The 24,148-nt window shown below is 40.5% G+C and overlaps 2 protein-coding genes across 6 annotated transcripts in view; one reads left to right on the top strand and one right to left on the bottom strand.

The window, feature by feature from the left end:
• The window catches only part of LOC109475652 (protein DPCD-like), an 8,965-nt gene extending 5,718 nt beyond the window's left edge, over window positions 1-3,247 (top strand). For 2 of the 4 annotated variants that reach the window (XM_019776403.1, XM_019776402.1), the window contains exons 2-6: window positions 690-770; window positions 1,232-1,356; window positions 1,775-1,908; window positions 2,036-2,138; window positions 2,641-3,246. In XM_019776403.1, coding sequence (XP_019631962.1) covers window positions 690-770; window positions 1,232-1,356; window positions 1,775-1,908; window positions 2,036-2,138; window positions 2,641-2,745 — 548 coding nt within the window. In that variant the 3' untranslated portion in view covers window positions 2,746-3,246. Of the gene's footprint in view, window positions 1-689; window positions 771-1,231; window positions 1,357-1,774; window positions 1,909-2,035; window positions 2,139-2,640 lie in introns of all 4 variants that reach the window. The other 2 variants (XM_019776405.1, XM_019776404.1) reach the window with 1 other exon arrangement.
• A 940-nt stretch (window positions 3,248-4,187) lies between these two features.
• Window positions 4,188-24,148, bottom strand: part of LOC109475609 (protein FAM53A-like) — an 85,213-nt gene continuing 65,252 nt past the window's right edge. For both annotated transcript variants that reach the window (XM_019776321.1, XM_019776322.1), the window contains exon 5: window positions 4,188-8,437. In XM_019776321.1, coding sequence (XP_019631880.1) covers window positions 8,066-8,437 — 372 coding nt within the window. In that variant the 3' untranslated portion in view covers window positions 4,188-8,065. The remainder of the gene's footprint in view (window positions 8,438-24,148) is intronic.

Below are 24,148 nucleotides of genomic sequence, written 5' to 3'. Positions count from 1 at the left end.
CGCCACGATTACCGAAGCGGGACCGAAAACTCTCCGATCATAACCGGAAAGCCTACCGAGCGTTCCCGACGGCGGTAGCGGACATTCCGGACTATATCCAAAATGGCGGCGCGGATGTACCGACTAGCTATTTTAGTACTTTCCCGTCGCGCTGTGGAATATTTAGGCCGATCTGAACATCGGCAACCCGGCCAATTGTGGAGTTATATTGTAGGGAAGCTCGGGACAGCAAAAAACCGGGTCAAAAACGGAGCATCGAGCAGCCAACGGGAAATGTGCAGTTCTGCCAATGGATCTTTCCACGACTCTTGCAGAGGGTAATGCAATGTAAGCCCGAGTCAAGAGTCGCCACGGCTAAAGTTTGAGTAGCCTGTTGTGCATCAAGATAACGTACCTGAACTGCAGCATGAATGATTATGTAAAATTTTGGTTACGCATTGGCTTTTGTGCGATATAAACATCATGGATGACTAGCAGCACACTCAACGGTGAACAGGTGTGAAAATGGGGGGGAAATATTGGAACACGCAAACCTACGCTGTACTTATCCAACCCTAGAAGTCTAAGCAGGGTTGTTGTACTGGAAGTTGAACATCGTGTTCAGAGCTGTGGGAAAAGTTGCAAAGCTGAAATTTAACGTTAGAAAGTGTTATGAATGATGTGCTTCATTGTTTGTTTTTTTTGTCCAGGGAAGAAAAAGGTCCATTTTAAGTTCCTAGATGGCAAGGAGCTGGCAGAGGAATATGATGTGAAGACCAATGATCTCTTGCGTGAGTTCTTGAGTGCTAATCTCACTTACATTGTATGCGTCTATAAATTGTATGATTGAGAACTAGGACTCAATAGGAGTAAAGTTTAGGGTCACTTGTTCTCACTTATATGACTTATTACATCACATACAATGGTATTTACGTCGATGAAGGTTAGACATCCAGGTAATACGATATGCCAAAAAGCAGTTACTCAAGCAACTGGATATGATTTTGAAAACGTCAGACGTTTATTTTCAGCTAGTATCCACTGCTTTTTGGCGTATACAATGGTATTATTTACACAGAAGCAGATTAAAACACTGCTACCTAAAGAAGGATCAGAGGTACTAATAATGAAGAAGAGTGTTGAAAAAAATGTACAACCTAAAGGTTTCTTCAAAATTGCTTTTGTATTTTTCCGTTGATTTTGTTTGAGAAATAACATGTTTTGACAATTGATTTGTTTTTTCCCCCCACAGTGAGAAAATGGAGGAAAAAGGGAACATTGGGAGGCGCGGGTACCTGGGAGATAGAGGTCGGTGACCCCCAGGTGTTCCGGCCTGTTGCCATGGAGACACAGGGAATGGTGGAAAGTAGCAGTAACGTAGGTGTTGACATCACCTTCATGTGCTAGTTTGCTACTGGTGTACATGCATGCTTCTGTTCTTGGGTAAACTGATAGATGGAGCTTTTTATCAATGATGAAGGCTGTTACATACATGATAAGTCAGGATGTCCAGCACAGAGGTATTGTTTTGGATGGCTCTCTGAGTGGGTTTGTATTCTGTCCACCTAAGTTTGTCCAAGGAGCTGATATGGGTAAGCTCCTTGGTTTGTCATACAGTCTCCTCAGTTCTTATCAAGGAGCTTACATTTTGTATATGGAGACACAAGCTCTCAAAAACCCAAATTACTTCCCAGAAGTCTGAAATCTTTGATTTCTTGTTTAGATTGCATCAATATCACTGTGATGCTATATAGAGGAGTTCATTAATAATGATATGAATTTGTTTATTTTCCAGCCCATTTTTACAAGAAGAGATACCAAAAAAGCGTTTATGTGGAGAATCCGCAACCTTCCCTACCCAATAGAAACTTATAACGTCACAGTTGACACAGACAACAGATGTGTCATTGTTAGAACAACCAACAAAAAGTAAGTATTGTTTTAGCTGTTATTTCTGACAAAAAATTACTTGTTCTGATAGATGGTAATGTTTCCTGTTGAATGCTCTAGAATTACTACAGTATCAGACTGACATGTTTTCTTTCTTCCTTCTCAGATACTACAAGAAGTTCACTATTCCTGACATGGACAGGGCAGGTCTTCCTTTGGAGCAGAGGGCTGTTAACTATGCACATGCTAACAACACACTGGTCATCACGGTCAGTAGAATTCAAGATATGAACAATTATGTGTCTAGTCTACAGCAAAGCAGTCTTTGTCAAGTGATAATGTCATACCCCCCGGTAAGTGTAAATAGGAGCCTGTAGAAGTCAGGTCAGGAAAATTTAACAAATGTACAGGCTAGGTTAAGCAGCTAGAGTTGCATTGTATACTAGATACTACAGTCTTTATTTTTGTTGTTTGACAATGTCATCTTTTACTTGGCTTTCAAAGACTTGGTAGTGCAAGCAAGTTGTAATTCAAGTCCTGCTTCCCTTCCTCTGGCATCTTCTTTTCCTTTCCACCTCTGCCATCATTCAAGTCACCCAAACCAAAAAGTATGGTAAATTACCGTTGCAAACTTTTTTTTTAATTTGGGAATGGAGGAAAAGTGATATGCATGCAGATGTCATCCATGTAATCAAGTCAGTGTGGCCTGAAGGACAAAATATTGAGGAATCCCTGAGTAAAACTGTAGCATGTTTACTGTGTTTCCTACAGTACGAGAAGCCGGCAGGTGTGCTGGAGATGGAGAGACAGGTGCTGCAGGAGCTCAAGAAGCTGAAGGCCTCCAGGGACGGTGATGTCGAATGTAACCCCAGCTGAGACATTTTTTTTGGGGGGTGGGGATTGAAACACAATTATTGTTAACTATCAGGAAATTTGCTGATAAAAAGTCTGCTATGAACCTTCACAATTCTATTAGAATCTGACGCCAGCAGTCCAGGCTTATAAACTTGTGAAAGAGAAGTAATTGTAGATTACATTCCTAGCAATGGTGGTGTTTTTTTAGAATGGTGTTGCTATATATATATGCATGATGTACTGCTGCACAGCATGTACAGTACCGGTATTATTATTTCTCGTAGCTTGGATGATTGACTGTCCTGAAGAAAGGGTTAATGTTTGATTTGAAGTGTTGTTGTATAGGTATTACTAGTACATGTATATTTTTCACTTGTGTATGTTCAAATAATGTACTAGCTAGAATTGTATATTCCTTGCACTGTTAGATGAGATTTTTCAGGCAGAAATAAACTGCATTTGTAAAAATATTTAGGCAAAAAATATTGACAATGGATATAACGTTACATGTATGTAGGTTAATAAACTGAAAAACCTTACTACAGCACTGTGTCAGCATTTATGTCTGGAAAGGAATTCTTGTCTCCTGTGCCTGAGAGTTAAGTGCACTGTTTCTACAAAACTTAACCCTTGTCCTAGTTTATAAGTTTCAGCCAATCCTTTTCTGCTGCAACACCAGAGGCTATAAAAAATAACATCACTGTTACTGTTAAGTTAGCTCCTTTGGGCCATAACATCTCCATCTCTGGACTTAGTTTGCACATAGGGAGGATGTGCTTTGATTTCTTCTTGCTTTATGAACTACATTGTAGACACCAGTATTTGGACAGCTTCCCAACAGGTGCAGTAGTCTGATAACAGCCACGCTCCAGTGATACCACATAACAGTTGAAGATGGCTGCAGGTGGGAAAGGTTTGACGTCAATGTTCTGTTGGAACTAATATAGTTACTATATAAGTACAACACAAGCTTACCTACACTGTACAGTACTTAACTCCGCACATAAAATGATGACATCAGAAGATGACGGATTGTTGGCAACATTTGAAGCAGAGAAGCCTCTAGTCTAAATGATGATGTGGAGAGCACAACGAAATGTCAGAATGAAAGTTTTCTTACCCAGTTAAAACAACTTACAGGTGATTTAACAATTTAGCTCTAAGATTGGTAGGCTGTGTGTGAGCAGAATTATGACTTTTCTAATTACCCTACTGTTGTTGAAGTGTCAGAGCAACACCTGCCTCTGGATACAGAAATTTGCTTGTGTCACCGAATTGAAAAGTAGAGCTTGGTCCTCCTTTGTACAATATAGGGCTATAATTGGTGAGATACGCCTTTTCATTGCTTATAATAATGGTTAAACTGTTTAACATGTATTGCTGGGATAACTGTGTGTCATTCTCAACAGGTCTAGGCAAGTCAGGCTGAAATGGAAGCAGACACAATAATGACAAACTGCAGGTTTTCTCAGTGAGAAAGCTCTCTTCTCAAGTCCACACAAAAATACAGCATTTCTCTCAAGCAATCTTCCCACAAACACGGGAAACGCACCGTCATGTAGGTCAGAAACCTCGTATCTCATTACAAATATACAAATCATGGCAAACTAGTTCCTACTCTCTCATCTTGTTTCTCAATTGTCTAGTCATTCCAACTTACTGCAACTCAACTAAAAGCTAATCTTCTAAATTCAGGGTTTTCTTTATCAAATAATACTAATCAAGACAAAGCACTCGCCATAATTATAGCTATAACATATAGTATTTACTTTTTTTAATACTCAACATAAATATGTCTACAAATAAACAGTGTACAACACAACAACTCTGTGGTGGGATTAAGTCCGTTTGGTGCAACACACAAACAAAAAATCAACCCGAGACTTGAGAAATACCCATAGACACTTTTGTGCACTGGTTGTGCCAGGTGTTGCTCTGGGGTAAAACAGTCCTGTCACAATCTGTTACATTTGTACATCACCACTTTCCTACAGGTAGCTCCTTGTCACAGTCAAAAGTTCATGGAAGTGGTGTTGGTTTTGAAATCAAAGCCACACTTTGTGCTCAAGACAAACTGTGATTCTATCCAAACATTGACTAAAAGACCAAAACCCCCTGAAGGAATCTTATCCATCCTTCAGAAATGGATCATGTTGGAGCTGGAAAGTTTGGTGTATGGGACAAAAGTTCTAAACAGCATGTTGTCAGAACCCAGAGTCTTGCTTTTCTCAAGTCTTTGGTCACGCTACCCGTGTGCACTTGCATGAACATGATGCACATGGAATGTGGTATTGGTTAATCGATGGAGACAGTAACACCAATCCACAAGAGCTGCATCAGTGCCATTGGGACATGCTTAAAGATGGTGCCTGTTGTAGAAGGGAATATACCATACTTTCATTGAGGAATATAGCATACTTTCATTGCCAAAGTGGTTCTGAACAATTGAAATACTTGCGTCTACACAGTTTTTTGGGGGGTCAGAAGAAAGGAGTGAAGTGAAAAACAGGAATGATTCCAACAAACATGATTTTTCTTCAACATCTTTCCAGTTGCCAATCAGAAATTTCTCTGCACATCCCCGTGTCTCATCCCCATAATAACCATTCTGACTTTTCTTACTTTGCACGTCTTTGTCCAATGTTCATATTTGACAATATCTGACACTATCCAAAAAACAGGCACTGATGCAAAACCAGCTCTTGTAGTGGTTTGTTCCTGCCAAGGAGGAATGTAGAATTCATGCAAACATCTTCATTCTGCATGCAGAACATCTTCACAGTCCTAGAAAGACCACACGAGGTCAACAGTGGTCACCTACTCTTCATACCATAAAACGTCATCACTACTGAGATACAAATCTCAAACTTTTTCTATAAAATCACTTTGATTTCTTCAATTGGAACACCCTATCTATGTGGGTCCTGGCTGCTTGGCAGAGATTATGGTTTACAAATATTGTGCTTAAAGCTGTCCAATATGGAAACCAACCTATGACCTATACATTGAACCTAAGGTTAGAGTTGAGAGGTCAAAATGTCAAACCCTGACCTTGCCAAGCAGCCGGGACACATTCCTTACTTGACAACATTGAATATAGATATACAGAACCACACAACGTTTTTTTGTCTCCGTACACCGAGAAAGAAATTTCCATAAAACACGCTCAGGCTCAAAACAGCACAACCTGTAGAACACACTACCAGCAGGCAAAAGACAGGTTAATTCACAGGTCAAGACCTGTCCCAAAGTCTGGTTGAACACACAAAAAGGAAACACGCAATGCAGCGCTTGTAGTTAAACCAAGCGGCTACAAACTGCAAAATTTTTTCATGGCAGTCACGGGGTACTGCACTGGATATAATGGACTGGGTAAGATACGCATCACATGCAGCCAGTCTAAGGTTCCTCTTCTGCAGAGCTATACACGTGCTACTCCTATCATTAAAGCATACAAAATTTATTGTGCACACACATAGTCTTCCCCCTGGCCTGCTGTTACCATGCATCCCTATGCTGGAGAAGCCATGGCATTTCCACTCATTGTGCACAGGTCGTTACAACTTCCAACGCAAAATTTGCTGTTTATTTTAAAGTGTCGAAACTCTGAACATGCTATTATTTTCCTGAGGAATTGTGGTACCATTTCTTCTCAGTTTGCTGGTATTGGTGTTTTTTCAAACATTCATAGAATGGACCAGTGTAAGCTACAGTTACTTTCTTCCCTGCATTAACCATTGATAATTGGTGAAATGGGTCTACTTTCTAATACAGAACAAGCCCACCATTTCAAGAGCTGCCTCTGATTCCAACTACAGGTCATCTACACAACATTTGTTTATCATAACATTTTCATAACATCACATATATTATTACCATCATAAACTCTTGCCTTACAGCCATTGATAAATCAATAACAGAACCAGTTCATTTTCCTTGGTGCTTCCATCAAACAATCTGTACAAACACTTAACTTTTGCCATGTTTCCCTGCCATAGAGTTTTGTAGAGTGATATACTTTCATTGTCATCATTTCATTTTTAACACACCTTACAGTAATTGACAATGGCTGATACAACACATGTTGGGCTCCAAAGTCTTTGCTGCAAACTTGCCCCACAGAACTACTTCATTTCATCATAACTCACTTTCTTCCTTCTCCAGTGTTGTGTGTGACACATACTGGTAGGCATGGATTAACAACAGTATATAATGGCTTGCATCTGTCAGGATTTTAGTTTTGAAGGATCTGAAATCAACCTTCAATCTTTTCAAAGACTTAAACATCAAATCTTTTTCTTAAGGTGGTTAAATGAAATCCAATCACAACTGTTCATCTTTTCTTGACAATAGATGAGAATTTGAAACACCACTCAGCCCAGCAGAAATGCCCCCTAGTGAGGTGGGGGAAAAATGCAGAAAACACCAGTCCTTCAAACAGTATGTGCCATACCAACAGGTTCCAGGCCCTACTAGACCAACAATACTGGTGCACTACACGTACATGTCATCGGTCAACACCTGACCATGGTTAGAGTAGTCAATTTCCCTCACCGTTCCAGCTGAACGTGGAAAATAGTTTGGAGAGAGAGTTGATACATCAACATGCTGTTGACATTTTGGAACACAAAGAGGTTGTGTTTAGAAACGGGTAGAAAAACTAGCAGCAACTTTCACATTATTGGTTTTTAAGGGAAATGGGCCCTTTGGAGGTACTTGTATGAAAGGTCATGACTTTCTAGTTAAAAATGACATTGTGGCTTAAACTCACTGTGTTGTCTCTCAGACACAAGGTCAGGTCATTATCTTAACAGAAAACTATACATGTATATAATACATGATTGTGTATTAAGCCAGTTGTGACACTGTTGTTGTATCACTAATTTGTGATACGCATCAAGGTGCCACAGAAGATAATGAGTACATTTCAGAATGTGACTGACTATGGGGAAAACTGTAAGACTAAGAGCTGGCAAAGCTATGACCTTTCATAGTGTGGGAATCACTTTGAATCTGAAGCAAAACTTCTGTATAATGTTGGCTGGGAAAACTTGACATTGTCTCAAACCTGACCTTGGAAGTCACACCCTGTTTTCCTCTCAATCTTCTTCACAAAAATAGACATTTTCCTGGTTCTTCACTCTGCCCTCTCTCTCTCTGGCAGCCACATAACGTCACACCACATTGTGTCCTTTACTGATGAAATATCATGTACAAATCACTCAGCACATATGAGGTAATGTTATCTGATGCAAAACTTGTGGTATCGCTTTCTATTTGTACAATTATCACAAACCTCCTGGACACAGAAAGCTTATCATACCAAGTCAGTCCACATCTTTCAATTTCTCTCAATCTGGTCAATGTCAATTTCGTCATCGATAGGGAAAATGGGTTCTTCAAAGCTGCCGCAGCCTCCTCTGTCACACTCTGCACTGTCTCCTCCTTCCGTTCCACTGTCGTCCGCGTCTTCTGCCTCCCCCTCGTCCCCACTCGGGATGATCTCATCCACACACGCTGTCATGGTGACCAGGTCTGACGGCGTCTTCTCCCTGTCTTTGTTCTCCTCAAGGTCCTTGGTTGGGCTCTGTGAGGGGGTTATCATGACGCTGGAAAGGGTGGAGTCACAGGGAGAGGACATGATGGGCTTCAAGCCAAGAAAGAACTCAGAGTCGATGAAAAAGGAAGCCAGGCTGCGAGAACTCCTTATGTTCTGGAAAACACAAAGAAGAACAAATATTACACTTTTTGTATAATAATTTCTCATCTTCATCAGAACTTAACAATCATGAAATTCCCCTTCATACATGTATGTATGGAATGACTGAAAAAGAGATAAATATTTGGTAACAATTCAAACTGCTAACTAACTAAAGTTATATACATTTGTAGTTACAAACTCATATTGTTTTTGCTACATTTCCTCTTCTTCTTCTCCAAGCAGTGACCTGACTGAACAAGACTGTCTGTCACCATTTGGTTGTTGGGTTACATAATGTTGCAATTTTATAGTAGGAGGGATTTAGACTCCTGTCACCATATATGTCAATGTGTTTGAGTATTAACAGAGCAGACCATATAGTGTGAAGGTAAACATTATGCATTCGCTTTGCAGATGTTACTTTTCTAGTTAGTTAATTATTTAATTAAAATACATAGATGCAGGAATGGAATGCAAATGGACACAAAGACATACGAATGTACGAGCAGACAAGCCAAAAGCAACACTTCACTGCCACGAGATGTGACAATCACTTCTGATAAATACAAGACGTATGTTTCTGTCTTACTCTTATCACTTCCAAATTCTCCAGGCAGAACGAAAAGTAAGACTGTGATGAGCTGCTCTGAACAAGTATCTTTCTTAGAGGAAAATTATAAATCTAGGTCAGGCAGGATATCCCTATAAGCAAGGAATCAAATTGGTAGGGCTTTAGGAAGCAGAGTCAATGACCCATAATCTACCACTCCTGGATGCCATTAGAGCTGGAGTCTAAGCAGCTTAATTCCACCATGACATCCACCAGCCCGCACAGAGACAGTCATATCACAGCCATCATCTTGGGAACATACCAAGCAAATGGGAAAAGCAGTGGATTTCTGAAAATGGAAAGCCTCTCAAGGCAGCATATAGTTTCCTCCGAAAATCTCCATCTTTGCATGTAATATGCAGTTTTAAAGGAAGCAGCTAAGGCCTACCTAAGACAAAAATCATGAAAATTCATCAGTAAGTATTTGGGTTATGCTTACTCTCCAAGCAGAGGTTGTGGGGGAATGATCGTTAGCTTTTTGTATATGGCCGTTTTTTAGTCGCTACCCCCATGTCGGTGGCCGGCGACCTTCTCTGGCTAATGCCAGTAATGGATACTGTCTTGCCACCGAAAGGGATCTGCTTGGAGATTAGGTTATGCTTACAAACAAGCAATCCTGTTCACAAACCAGTTGACAAACAGCAGATAAACATTGCCGGGTAATACTAGAAGCATAGCCTCCTTGACAAAATCAAAGGCAAACAAACCAGATCGACCATAACCCAGTTTTTATGCCCTTGACATGACTGTGAGAAAGTCATACAATCCCACACTGTAGATGCAGAATCTATGCCACTAAAGGGGCCGCTAGTAATTGTGTTGTGCTTGAAAGCCTCTTTCGGATCTTCCTGTACGTTATTCTGAAAATCAAAGTGCAGTGCTGGCTTAAGGGGTTACATTTAGAACAACCCACTGAGCTTTTATGTTACTGAGATACTGTTGAAGAAATATGTACCACATCCAAGCAAATTGCTTTGTGTTGCTTCAAGCTAATGTTACATGACGTACATCATTAAGCAGTTATATAACCTTTCCAAAGTTTGAACAGTCGACGCTAACCCCAACTACCGGTAATAGCTGCATTGCACATGCATTCAAACATACATGTAGGACTGAAATTCACTCCCAACAGTGTGATTCAGACACAGTAGCGCTAATCGTTGGACCACCACACATTAATCAGAACACTATCAGTTTAACATATGGCAGCTGCCTGTAATATAATACTAGTCAGAATGGTCATAAAATTCGCTTCATGTAAAAGGTCTTAACTTAAAGACTGGCATCAGGTTTAATCTGCTCAAATTTCTGGCAGTTGCCAAGACCTTACACCCTAAGCTGGCTTCTGTCAGTCTTAGTTAGATGGTTCTGATGTTCGAGCCATTTTGTTTTTGAATGCACCAGCGAGTAGGTTACATCCATATAGTTTTATCATTCAAAAGGAATGCATCAGTGACACTGATACTAACATGATATTTGCTAGCACCTCATCATGGGTAAGCGATAATTACTGGCACTGCAGGGTCTCTTACCCCACCTGCAGACCTTTATAGGATTTCAGGCTGCATGTTGCTGAACTGCTCATATTCTTTTAATATGTTAATAAATCAACAAACCAGTAAGACACAGAAGGAAGTACAATTGTGCCAGGCTTTACAAAATAAGTAAGTCCAATAGCAAGTCAGGACTGGCAGACTTGTGAAGTTTTGATGAAAAAAATTCAACCCAGGGCTGTGCTGGAACTGAGATTTTCTTGTTGGGATGGACAAAAATTTCACCCCATCTGTCTCAAAAATCTGAACTTCATGAAACAAAATACATTTTGCAAGCTTACAATGACAGATTTACAAAGACCTGCTTTATAAAAACACGCTATTTAGAGGGTTGGAAGCTCCAAAATTATGCTCGCTTAGAGCCGCTTCCAAAATGAGTGGCATGGACAAAAACTTAAACAAGAAGACAGCCGTGATTCAACCCCAGTTTGTACCCAGAGCAGTCTCTAGATCAGAGGCTGAGGGATCTATCTGTTCCTTTTAGCAACATCAGGACAGACTGCCAGGCACCAGAGGCACCTCAGTACCAATCAGTCTCTGATTCGTTCATCGTGGACCGCTGTAATCACAGGAATGGAAACCTGCTGCAGCAGGTGCTGAGACCAAGCTGCTAAGTGCAACATGTGGTCTTAACGCCGCCGCTTCACCATCACAGAACCAGACACGCCGGCACCGCGACAGGATGGCGCAAAGACACTGGTCACTTCCACGTGTCAAATTCGTCAGACAACTGGTGATCCATTCCATTTGGGCTAAGGATTGATAAATACCCGATGTGTCTTCCACGACACTAACTCTCTTGGTTGCCTAATGGATTCAACCTACCCCATGTTTCTTCTTGCTAATCTTTTTCTTGTTTTTCTATCAGCATATCGACACTGAAAAGTTGCTGGAATGTTATCTTTTCTAGATTCTAAAGGTTGCAACGGTTAATGGTTAAGTTTACATGATTCATACGAGTAAGCTCAAGCTGCAATGTTAGTTCAGGGAACCAACAGCTTTTGTACCACATCTATGAGTATGAAAAGTGTGGATAGTTCTTTATTAAACATTAAGCAGTATTCCACTAAGAAATAATTTGTACCCTGCTAAGAAAGCCCCATATTGAAAAGAAGTGAAAGCTGTGCCATATCCTGAATACCGACCTGTAAAATTGCATGACTGATGAAATACAGTCATTGGCAGGGAAAGAGGAGTACATGGAAATTGGAAATTGAATTAGGAGTACAGAAAGTCACCTTGCCAATGTAGTTCCAAGGGCACAAATTCCATTCTGGAGCAGGTTTGTTAGATTGGGATTGACAGCTGATCACGTTCCACCTCCAGTGGATTCACACAGACAGCTTGTCTCCACTAAAACGTCATTACCATTAAACAAAGCTTCATCAAACTCAAGTAACAAATGGGAGTTTTCCAAATATTGTGGCTTTGGCCCAATTTTCCACTGCCAGAGAGCACTACTTAACAGTGATTGTGCTTCTGGCAAATGTTCAGAAACAGCCTGCTATCCACACATTTACTGTTATCTGATGCTGTTCCATTGCTCTCTCAGTGGTTGACGTGATGAAAGAAGTATGTTCATGACCTTCTGACATGTTCATGTGAGGCTGCTACTGCAGGGTTCAATTTTTCATCTTGTAAAAAGTCATTTTACTGAGTAAAACGTCTGCTTGTTGGACAGAAACCGAGAAGGGTTGAAAGCTAAGTCGGAAATGAAATACAAGTAGATTATGCAGGTTTCCAAGCCTTCCTGTGGTCACCTTCAGGCAAGTCTTCCATCTACAGTTGTAAAACTGGTTCAACAGAGTTGCTTCAAGTTAGACAATGTGACATGGGTTGGCACTGAAGATACCCAAGTAGTCAACATCTTTCCTTGGCCTGTTTGGCCCCCCAAATAAACCAATAAGACCAAGTAGATACACCACTTTCTTATGGTAACAAAATGGTGCTCAGCGGATGTGATAAATGCCATGGGAATCAATCAGCTGGAGGATATGTTGAGCTGATGCTGACCTTTTGACCTTTTTGAGACATTTCCTCTGGATCAACTCAATATAAATGATTCCCCAGTGTATCAAGGTGTTTATTGATTTCTTGTGATATAACTTTCCTCTAACAACTTTCTTGTTAAAAAGCATCCTTGAGTACAGTGTTGAAAGGCATACAGCAAGGAGTCAGCCACCATCTATTCTGTAATTGCCAGAGTTTGAAGATGTCCTAAGGGCTCTTATGTACATGTACCTCTTCTCAAGAATCATATACATGTATTCCTCTTCATGTCACTGACATTTTCATTCAATCGCCTTCCTTCAATGCAATTGCGGCGACTGTAGCTGGAGGCACTGAACGGTATTCCCTGGGCTCCTGTTCCCCATAACCTTCCCCGTCCAATTAGCGCACATTGCCAGTAGGTCCACCAGGAGACCCTTTGATATCTAATGCCCCCTGCTGTTCAACTCCCTCCGAGTTTTTTCATCAGGCAATATTGAAAGAACACTGCTGCGAAAGGCACATAACAAATTGTCTGTGTCAATCAATGCCTGGACTACCTTCCACGAAATCAACATGATTTATGGGTACAAGTTGGAACACATTCACTCTCAGCCCTGAGTCTGTAAAATTTCTTTGGCAGAATAGAATGTAATGATATACAATTTGTCTCATACATGCAGATAGCAATTTGTTTTCCATCATAATGAAGGGTTCAGTTTTCTTGTGGGAGAAAAAAAATCATAATCATCTGAAGATAACAGAGGTAGCAGGAACATGCACAGTTTGTTGTTTTATTGGATTTGTGGTGTTGCATGGGAATAACTCAAAGGATTGCTGTCTGACATGTATGGCACATACTATCTCATGTACAAGTTATATTTATACCAAGTGCCAGTTACTGTAAATGTCAGATTGCATCCAAAAATATTTCAGTATTCCAGAGGCAAACTTCTCTTGACAAATGGTTGCTTCATTATTGCAACACCTTTGAAAATGAGACGTCTTTTCTTTACTTAGATCTCTTTATTTTTGCTACCTCTTGAAATCAGATTCTCCTTTCATTTCTCTTTAGTGAGGTTTCTCCTTAAGATATTACATGTCTCTCCAAGAAACGGAAAACCCAAAAACTTTTCCTCACAAACCCTGGCCTGAACATCAGAACATCAAAAAGCACTGGACAAATCGAAGGTGACAACCGCATTGGGTTATTGGCACATAACATTCAAATGGCCGGTGCGCAATTCCGTATTCCTCCCCATAGCCATGAATTTAGATTGCCACATTGTAAATGACCATAAAATCAGCCTTTAGCAGAACAACCAAAACGGAAACCATCTTGGCCGCCTTTAAATGTGAATGACTCCAGGGAAGATGTACATGTGTGTGGATTGAGTTGCAATTGATTGGTCAGGTATTAAATGGTGCCACGTAAACCTGAAAAAAAGTTTGGCACTTCACACTTCGACCATGGAAGGGTCCTTCATAACCAGTTGTATGTACTTTCTACCAGGCAATGAAGTCAAAATTTCCAGTTTGTGCCAACTCCAATTATTGTAGCAATCCACCTCTCTCTTGAACCACATCAAAGTACCAAAACCTTTCCAATGTTGTCACAAATGATGTGCAATATCTACAATATCTTGTATCAAGTGACTGTTACCCTGTTTCTAAAGTCATACCAAACTATGAAATGTGGAAGAATCAAAAGCCCCATAACTATATTCATATCTTTTCATGTCAAAATTTACCTTTGCCAGGGGAGCATACCCAGCAAGATTCATATATTTAGATAAGAAATTGTGATAAAATTCCTACATAGAGCATGCAGTTCTGCATGACAAACTGCAATGGAGAACATTTTGTCGTAAAAGTCAATATTCCCTCCATCGGTCAACCTAAAATGAACATAAAAGTCATGTTACATCAGCTATTCTTTTCCTTACTGCCCCCAAAAACGTGAAGTGAAACTAAAATGCTGTGAACAGAATGTAGCAATCAGTGGCTCCTTATTATTCAATGATTTGGGAACAAGTCTCTGTCAATCTACCATGATGCATCATTGATTCATATATTTGAAAGGCATAGATGGACTACAAATGTACTCCCAGAGGTTTGCCTTCTTCCCCTATAACCAGCTGTGTGATAGACAAGGGCACCTTGGTGGCACAGAAAAGAAAGGGCAGAACTTCTGTATGTATGAGGGCACTATGTATGCTACCCAGTGGGCCAGGGCAGCTCTACCGAGGCACATTCATCTCGCCTGAGATTTGAGACAAGCCAGCAAATTGCAAAAAATTGGATCACCCCCAACACATTAGTGCAGCGCATGATAGGCAAAAGCTCTCCAGCTATATCATTCAGATAAGAGATGTTGGATCTAACAAATGTAGGGCCCTTGATTGGGATCTAACCTCCTTCTCTAATTTAGGTTCTTGTCCCTGTGGTATGGTACAGTTAGAGTACATTACATGCTGAAATGGATCATTAGTTTACTTACATTGCAAAGATAAGCTCTGCATTATTACAACTTCCATCAATTTCAAGGCAGCAATTTCTACACAGCATAATTCAAAGTAAGGAAGAAAATTGCCAGTGCAGATGCATATCCCATTTGGATGGTAAGAGAATTTAGATGGAACAGAAAGTTGTGTGGGTAGGTCTAGGCGGACTCTGTCGCAGCAACAGGATTGGCTGGGATGCCCTGGGGGCACCTTACACGAGAAGTTACAGAACTGGGTCAATCAGATCACGGAAGCCGTGAGGAATGAGCGCCACACTTCCAAAGAAGCTGGATAACAGGAAAGCGCTGGCAGCGCACTATCAGGAGATGAATCTACTGACCTTTCTTGCCCTAATAAATGTGGAAGGCGTTTGACTCCAGGCTGCTATTAGTAAAGCTGGCCTGGTCACAGCATATGGCATGTTTACTTTATCACGGCTATCTCTATGGGCTAGTAGATGAATACGTGTATATCTATATGTACATCAAAGAAGACATGCAACTACTCACTGACGATACCTAACTTTGCTCAATGTCATCAGGTCATGGACTTTGCCTTATCGAATATGGCAATCTTAAGAAGCTTTAGGAGTCAAATCATCAATGTCACAACAAGTTTGGTTGAAAATACTTCAACACTTTCCAAACAACTGTGTTGATATGACTGTGGATGGAAAGTGTATGGTCAGTAATTTTTTTCAAAGGCTCTCCAGTGGACAAAGGGATTGGAGTTATGCACGCTTCAAAAATGAGGTCATTAAATCCATAAACAACAGATTGACAGCATAATTTTGGCTACTGTTCCAGGACTGACCCAGTGATCCTATCGTTCACCCCGGCCCTGCCCTTCCCATTCATTTCTTCGGACGTGTGCCTCAGGCCGTCATCAAACATGGGAGGTAATCCGCAATGAACCAGAGAGCATATGTCAAACCCAGACAGGTATTCAATTCTCATTTCATCTGCTGAGCACCACATGCCATGTTGTAATCTGTGGGCACTTATTAATGATTCCACTTGACAAGGACGATAATCTGGCCAGAATTTTTTCTAATTACTTTGAGCATTCTTGTCTTGTTTAAAAGTACATCAGGTACATGTACCATTAGGCTGAAAAAGAAGGCCTGAGTTTTCATCAGAAAGAAAAATGTTGAAAGATATTTAAAAACTTATTAAAACCTCACGAAAGCTAGTTGCCAATGGAAGATGTGCAGAATTACTAAAAAAATCAAACAGAAGGAGCATGAAAGATATGTGAGTTGCAGAAAACTAACAAGAATGGCACCCAGGCTAAAGTAGCATTGACCAGAGACAATCTAAACTTTTTTACAGACTAACAATCTCATCAGGCAAAGTTTGCCTGAGTATAAATGATAGTATTACTGTGAAAATTACCATTTGAAATAGAAAATCTAAAACAAATAATCATTCAATAGTTTATTACTCTGTTGATCAAGTAGGGCTGATGACATTTGTGTGGCCAAGCATCTTCAGAAGGACCACAATCTCTGACCCCATCACCTTCATCAGTCCTGCAACGGACGGACTCTGCACTTCAGAACTAGGTCATTCAGAACATTTTCATCATGAGAAATTAGTGGCACTCTTGAGAGGACGTTCCGCTAAGAGGAAAGCACTGATGTGGATTTATTGGGCAGTGGTTCCGCTGACCCCTTTGCCCGGACTCATGTTGGAGAAGCTGTACTGGGAGCTATCATTACGGCAGGGTGACCTTTGCAGCATTTCCTGTGGAAACACCCACAGCGTGCACTTGTCTGAGTAAGGCTGTGCGCCATCTCATCAGGTCAAAACCTTTTTTTCTGTAAAGCCTGGGTCACAATCATCATAAGATGCACCTAGGATGGAGGGTTTTCTGTGATGATCATGCTGTACGCTGTAGATTAGAGAAGATATGGGTGCAATAGTTTAGAAGCTTAGAAATAAATAACAATCCGCCTCTTCTCAAGCCTATGCCTACTGTAATACTGTTGCAGAAAAAACATTGAAAATGCGTCATAATATGATGTATGTGACCCAGGCTCAAGTCATATCAACCGTTGATTGATGATATGTTGATTTATCAGTACTGTTTGGACAGCAAATAAAGATAACATCTTCACCCTACACATGACAGCAGATAATACTGTTTAATGAAATGGTATCTTTGGTGCACGCTCCGGAACATCAAATCAACCTGAATATGAAACTTCAAACGATAAAGCTCATTTGAACTGACCAACTTTAGTCACCGTGAAACATGTATGCATCAGCGCTGAGACTGCATCAAAGCCTTTCGAAATCCCCCAATTAGGATTGAACACTGTCCTGTCTGAATTCACCATTAAATCATCTCCCATCCCAGATTATTTCTCACTAATAGGCCGCACCGCCTTTGATCTGGAGCCTTTATGAAAGTTAAGCCCTTTTATCTGGGTCAGCTAGTAGCACACTCCTATACAGCCCTAACTCCTAAACACCTTAACTTCTACAAAGCCGCTCTTGGCTTCTCTGATGGATCAGTGCAGTTATTTACATGTAGATGGAGGTAAAGCTTTTATCTAAGTCAGGTAGCTGATGTTTGGGAATCCCTCTCAATTTGCAGTGCTCACCTATCTTTAAACATGACGCACTTTGGTTAGGGTACAAGCTGATGGTTAAGTGGATTGTACTTGATAAATTACAGTGGGATAAAAGTACTCATCGGCTGGAGGGATCTGGGTCACAGAAACAGATAAAACTCTCCACATCAACTTAATCCTGGCTTTTTAGCAAGAAATTGAACTAACGGGCCCACTAAATGATACCATTCTTTTTAAGTCACATATCATTAAATTCAGAACTAAATCTAAATAGAAGCACCCATAGATTCTGAAATCATTCCTTGCTCAAGGTAGTAACTTGAATATGCAAAGAAATGTAGATGTCCTTTAGTCCTTTAAGATTACAGTGTATTGTGCTACCTTAATTGACATTAATATCATTATTTTGTGAGACCATACATACAGATAACATTATAGAGGCAGGTCTACATTTACATGTACATGTAACCTAACCGACCTTGAAAACTTTGCTGAGGTCGACAGTTCCTCATGAGTCATTTGTATGAAATAATTTCTTGATGTCAGTGACAGAACTAGGCCACAGCTGGTAATGTTCACACAGTTGATGGCTGGGGTGTAAAAGAGCATCTGACAATCACACTGTAAATCATAATAACTACAGTGAGATATATGTGTCCTCTCTGACCTTGGCCACAAGCTAAACACAGCTTTGGACTGATGTACTGATGTCATGGCCAGATGCTGCCATATCAATGAAGTATGTGTTTATCAATTTCTAACAAACCTATAAAACCATAGTACAACATAAAGAAAGGATTTGGCAACAGATAACAAAGAATAGTGGAGGAATGTAAAAATGGGAAATGTTCTTGGGAATGGCAAATTTGTCCTTGCTACTGAGTGATAGGGACAATTTTTGTTGAAAGTGAGCTTCTTTCCTCAGGCAGAGTACATTCATATGACAGCAATGCATTTAGATACTGGTATCCTTATTCATAAGTAACACTGCTGATACATCATACTGGTTGCCCAGTCACTGAGTCAGTGTAGCTGATGTACAGAAACTAGCCTACCCTCCACACCCTCAAGTGGTTTACCCCACCGTTCTACCTCTTAGGGCTGTTCTCCCACACTGAACTGCCCCAAACACTGCGTAATGCAAAAGCCAAACTGCTAACAAGGAAAAACACAGGAGATGCTCCTCCAGTAAATTGGAGTGTTGCAAAGTGTTGAAGCAACCTGCGTGAGTGATTACGGCACTTGAGAAATCTGCACACACCCGGCACTGCTGCCTGGGAGGGTGTAATAATTGTGTTGTGGCTGTCAGCAGTAATCTGTGGGGGAACGTGGGCTTGCCTGCCATTAGACTTACATAAGATAGTGGGGTTGTGGAAGTCAAGGCAAACACTGCATATCACCAAAAGCAAAGTTTCCAAAATCACGTGCTCACTCAGTCATGTGAAGTACTCGGTCCTGCTGGGACCAACACAGCTACTGATCACAGAATATCTGTTAAGTGAACATCTCTTTTTTTAGGGGTGTGTGTGGGGGGGGGGGCAGACAGATACCATCCATGGAATCAAATTTCCATGGCCTTAATGTATGTTCAGCCTTGGTTCATTGGCTTGGAGATGGGAAAACAATAACAACAGAAGGCCCATGAGGGTGTCTTTAAATCAGACTTACATGTATATAGGGAAAAGTTATAACCCATGGAGGAGGATATGGTATCTCATAAAACTAATAATTTATTAACCTAATCAACATTTTGATACCACGGTAATCCATCTCCTGAAGTCAAGTTACGCATGATGGAAGTTGGTGACTTTTAAGGGAGTGCTAAAAAGTAATGAGGCTTATACTGCAAACAAGAAAACAAGAGTTATGTTGTATTGAATCATAACTTAGAGTGAGTGTATGAACCTGTAATCAACTGTTGTTGACTCTAAGTCTAACTTATTTCACTTCTGAAAAACTTTCCTGACTGATCCTTACATGACTGCCTGAATGGTCACACATTAAGAGTTCTGCTGTGTGTTGCTATCCACAGATACTATTACTACGCAAGTCATTGCCCTTTCAAACCATGACATTTCAGGGAAGAGAAGCAATAATAGGCCAGCACGCTACAATGTAGCCTGCCATTAAAGTCACTTACAGACCTTCAATAATGCAGGATCACACGGGTCAGTTTGGCTGGATAGACTCCTAAGTATGATTGATCGAGAAAGCAAAGTTCCTCTCCTGTCAGGAAAGGACGTGGATGGGAGAAGAACTCCCACAATCCAGAAGGCAACTCAATTACAGGCGGACTACAATGCATAATGGGGGATTAATACATGTGTATATGGCGCCATAATGCACACGAACAGTTGATACAGTCTGACTGCTTGGTCAATGGCAGTATAAGCAATGAAATTGGATGCAGCTCAGGCAGCTTAATCACAGACAGTAAACTGGTTTGGACAAGATGAACACAAAGTATCATTTAACATCCCAAGCATACAATTGAGCCAGGCTAATGTAATATTGTTTGTTGTATATCAAAAATCAATCCTTTCATTTCTGTTTTATTTATTTATTTATCTATTTATTTTCTACATGTAGAGATCATGTACATTTCTGTTTTATGCTTTATAATTATATTAGTAATTTCATTTGTTTAAAAAAATGATAAAATCATTGAAATTCCTTTGGAACTAACATACAATACTCTAGAATAGAATATCCTTTAATATGGTACTGTAACACTTAATTAGCAAAGATTAGTCAATATTTTCAAGCTTAAGCAATTCCAAGGTCCATCTTGGAATCTACAAAATACCTTATCTGCCATTAGGAGATCAACATGTGCAGTGCTGCATTTTTGCAGAAGGTCAGAGTCATAAACTAACCACCCCTCGCTCCTACTCTTTGTTTTATGGTAGATTAGCACAAACTGTTGCCATCTCGCATTAATGTTTATGACACTTGCTTAATTTGTAGGGTTTCCATTAAAGCAGTGCAAATAACAGCGCATCACGCCAACATATTTTACGGGTTGATTACGACGTGCTGCACCACTCTTTCCCTACAGAATTATGTGCCATCTGTTCAATATAGTTGTGCAGCTGTGGGAAATGGAATCAAACATGCAGAACAGGTATAGAAGAGGAGGCTCTTAGAATTTCAAGGCCGTTCCAACACATTTGATTCAAAGGACTGAAGTGAAAATCGATTTTTATTTCAACAAGGTTACTTCCAACCTCAAAAAACTTTATGAATGATTCTAAAGGTTTCTTTCTTTCAAAGACTTTCTGACTTATTTGATACAGAAAGTACTCTGCCACCCAAAACAATACTTCCATACCTATACATGTACATGTAGAAGCAACAATAAAGCACTGAGATTGAATGAGTGACAAGAGAGTCTCTCACAAATCTTTGTTAAACATTCAAAAATTTAACTTGTCCCCACACTGTAAATCCTTGCACCAATTTTAGTTATGACCGAAAGAAACTGTGTAAGAAAAAAAATCAGTCTTTGCTAATAATCACTTGACAATTTGCCAAGCTCACAACATGACAGGCAGCATGTGAATTCCCTGTCCTTAGGAGGTGACCCAAAACAGTAGGAAAATCTTAATTGCTTTGGTGCTGCAGCTGCCATAGTCTAATGATTTAGGGAACAATTAAAACACCAAAGTCATTACATACAGTGAATGCTATGTGCAGATCAAATCAGATTGCTATCAGACATTTGTACACTGGGGGTCACAAACAGGGCTCTGTTGGGTAGGTGGGTAAATACATTTAATAATGTTATATCATTCCATAGCTGCCATGCATATTGTAATGTGACTTTCAAAGGAGGAACACCTATGACTACATCATCATCATCATCAGATCACTGTGACTTTCCACAATGGACGTTAAGAAACATCAGAAGGCCCTTTATTAAATGTGAATTATTAGTCAGGATAGTTACTGTCCAAGATTTCTTTTGCAACATGTAACATTACCATGCTGGGTATCACTTTGATGCATGCAAGGGCTCCTATTTGAAATGGGATTGTTCCTTCTCACCTGTAGATGTTCATCAGCAAACACTTTTAAGAATGAGTCTTATTAAAAAATTGCCATCTGGCATGTGTAATCTCATGGCAATGGGGACACCCCCCCCATAATAGGCAACACTGAGCCATAATCCGAGCTTAGCAAAGCTATCCATCACTAGACACTACAAATGCACAGTGTGTCAGAACTGATGCAGCGACGGGAAGGTTGCATGCCAGTCTTCTCTCACATGGGAGTCCCATCAAAGCAGTGTCACTCCAGTTATGCAATGCAGAAGATTGTGAAGGCACTCTCGGGGGAGGAGGAGATACCTGTTGACCTCTCTGTGATACAAACTTTCCCTCTATTTTCATGCAGCTTTGTACTCGAAACCTAATCTCTGCCACACAATAACTTTATACTTCCTAGGAGTATGCAATACTTGGCTTCCCCAGCCCATTCCTGGCTATCTTCCTCCACCCATGTGCTGTCAACCTACATGTACTCTGTCCAGACAAATGGATACACAAACCCACAGCTCGGCCACCCAAAACAATACTTCTAATCACAGAAGTAACAAGGGCTGTTAATCACGAATCCGATCACCTGTCACCCAGCCAGTTTATTTCAAGTAAGGGACAGAAGTTTGAGTTCAGTTGCACAGCACAAGTTGTCACACTAACTACATTGCTGTATGACTGTTAACTTTCATCACACCCATGATTCTTCTGCTCCGAGCCCGAATATCAATGATTACCTCTCCCAAGCCGGATTACTTCAAGGGCCACATTTTCTAGGTCAAACCTGCCTCAAAGAACAGACCACAGCCCGACAATGGTGGTATCTACAGCCACTTACTGATTCTGAAGGCCATTCCATGAAGCCCCACAAGTTTCTTGAGGCAATTCAAAGAACCAAATACATGTAATTAAATTGGTAACAGCCTTTATTCTTGCTCTCACAACAGACTATCAGTATGGTGGCGAGCACCATCCATCTCGGTGGACACCTATTGATTCGGTCCTATAGTGCAGAGAGACATCGCGGCACCATCCTAAGGCTTACAGTAATGCAGGTCCAGCCCTTCATCAGGCCTAACAAGATAGCCAGGGCCCTCAGAGTCCTGCCATGTTGACTCCCTTGGCTCTCCTGACAAGGGCACCAAATTTGGGCAGAAGTCAGAGCACATGGGGATCACATTTGACAAGTGTTGTCATTGTTTTCCTCACAAGCACTATCATGCGTATTCCACATAGCTGTTATCATGTTTTCCATTTGACGTATAATTTTGAGTTTAACTTTCACCTTGCTGACCTACATTGCATGTTGCAAGCAACACGCGTTTAGTGTAAGGACAAGCTCTGAGAATGGGGAAGGTCAAGACAAACTTATGCCAATAATAAATCATATGACACACAGAAACACTGACGAAACCAATGAGCGCAAGGTAGATAAACAAACTCAATCTAAACTTCTCTATGCATGCAAAGCAAATAAATTGCACAGTTATTACCGATAGGTTTATTGCCAGAAAAGAAGCCAGCACTGAAGACAGCAGTGAGAGTAAATACAGAAGCTACTTGCTCCATCTAGACCAGAGATGGCTTCCCTCTTTGACACACAGCGTTTTTAAAAAATTGCATGCTGTCATGTCCCTTGAAAATCAATTGGCAGTGACTGTTTTTTATGAGGGCGACTCTTGACTTTGACCAGCACAATGGCTCACAATGTGTCTGCTCTGGGAGAAATATATTGATTGAAACTCTCTTATGATGAAAAGAGATGCATGGAGACATATCACTCTGTCATCTTCCATACTTTAATCGTGATAACAGGGAATTGCTGTTTCATGGACGGTCGATAAAGGACTTCCTGTGGGAGCACGATAACGGATCAAATTTACACATTTGTCCTTGCCTTCCTGGAGCAACAAGATTCATATTATCGATCACGCCAAATCAACAGTGAGAGAACAAGGCATGCACTCGTCTACGAGTCTAAAATGGGTTGTACACCTTTCTGCATGTCAAATACGTCCATGTACATGTTGCTTTAATATACCAATGTCAGCATATGTCATATTACTTATGTTATGTGTAGAGCTATATTATTTTAACTCTAAGTTTCCAAAGATTGTAAACTTGCAGATTGAAAAAAAAGAAAGATGCATAATCCTAGTAAGTTCCAGAACTTTTCAAGACCTGCAATAGAACGTCCACAAGATAATCCACTCCCACGATAGCTGGGTTGTTTGAGTGCTTTTAAGAGCAGTTTGAAATACTACCTACCTACAGTGATCCATATTTCAACATATACCTTCAAGGCAACTTCTGATGTGCTATTAAGTGTAGGCAATATACACATCAGCATGCATCACAACTGTTCATCCAACTTGTAGGAAACGTTTTTCACTTCAATCTCGTAGCAGGCTATGAATACATTTCCTCAATTGAGCCCAGAGATACTAATAGC

This window comes from Branchiostoma belcheri, unplaced genomic scaffold (assembly GCF_001625305.1).
Source record: "Branchiostoma belcheri isolate BF01 breed outbred unplaced genomic scaffold, Haploidv18h27 scaffold34, whole genome shotgun sequence".
NCBI classification, from domain to species: Eukaryota; Metazoa; Chordata; class Leptocardii; order Amphioxiformes; family Branchiostomatidae; genus Branchiostoma; species Branchiostoma belcheri.
This window is presented reverse-complemented; position numbering and strand designations above follow the sequence as displayed.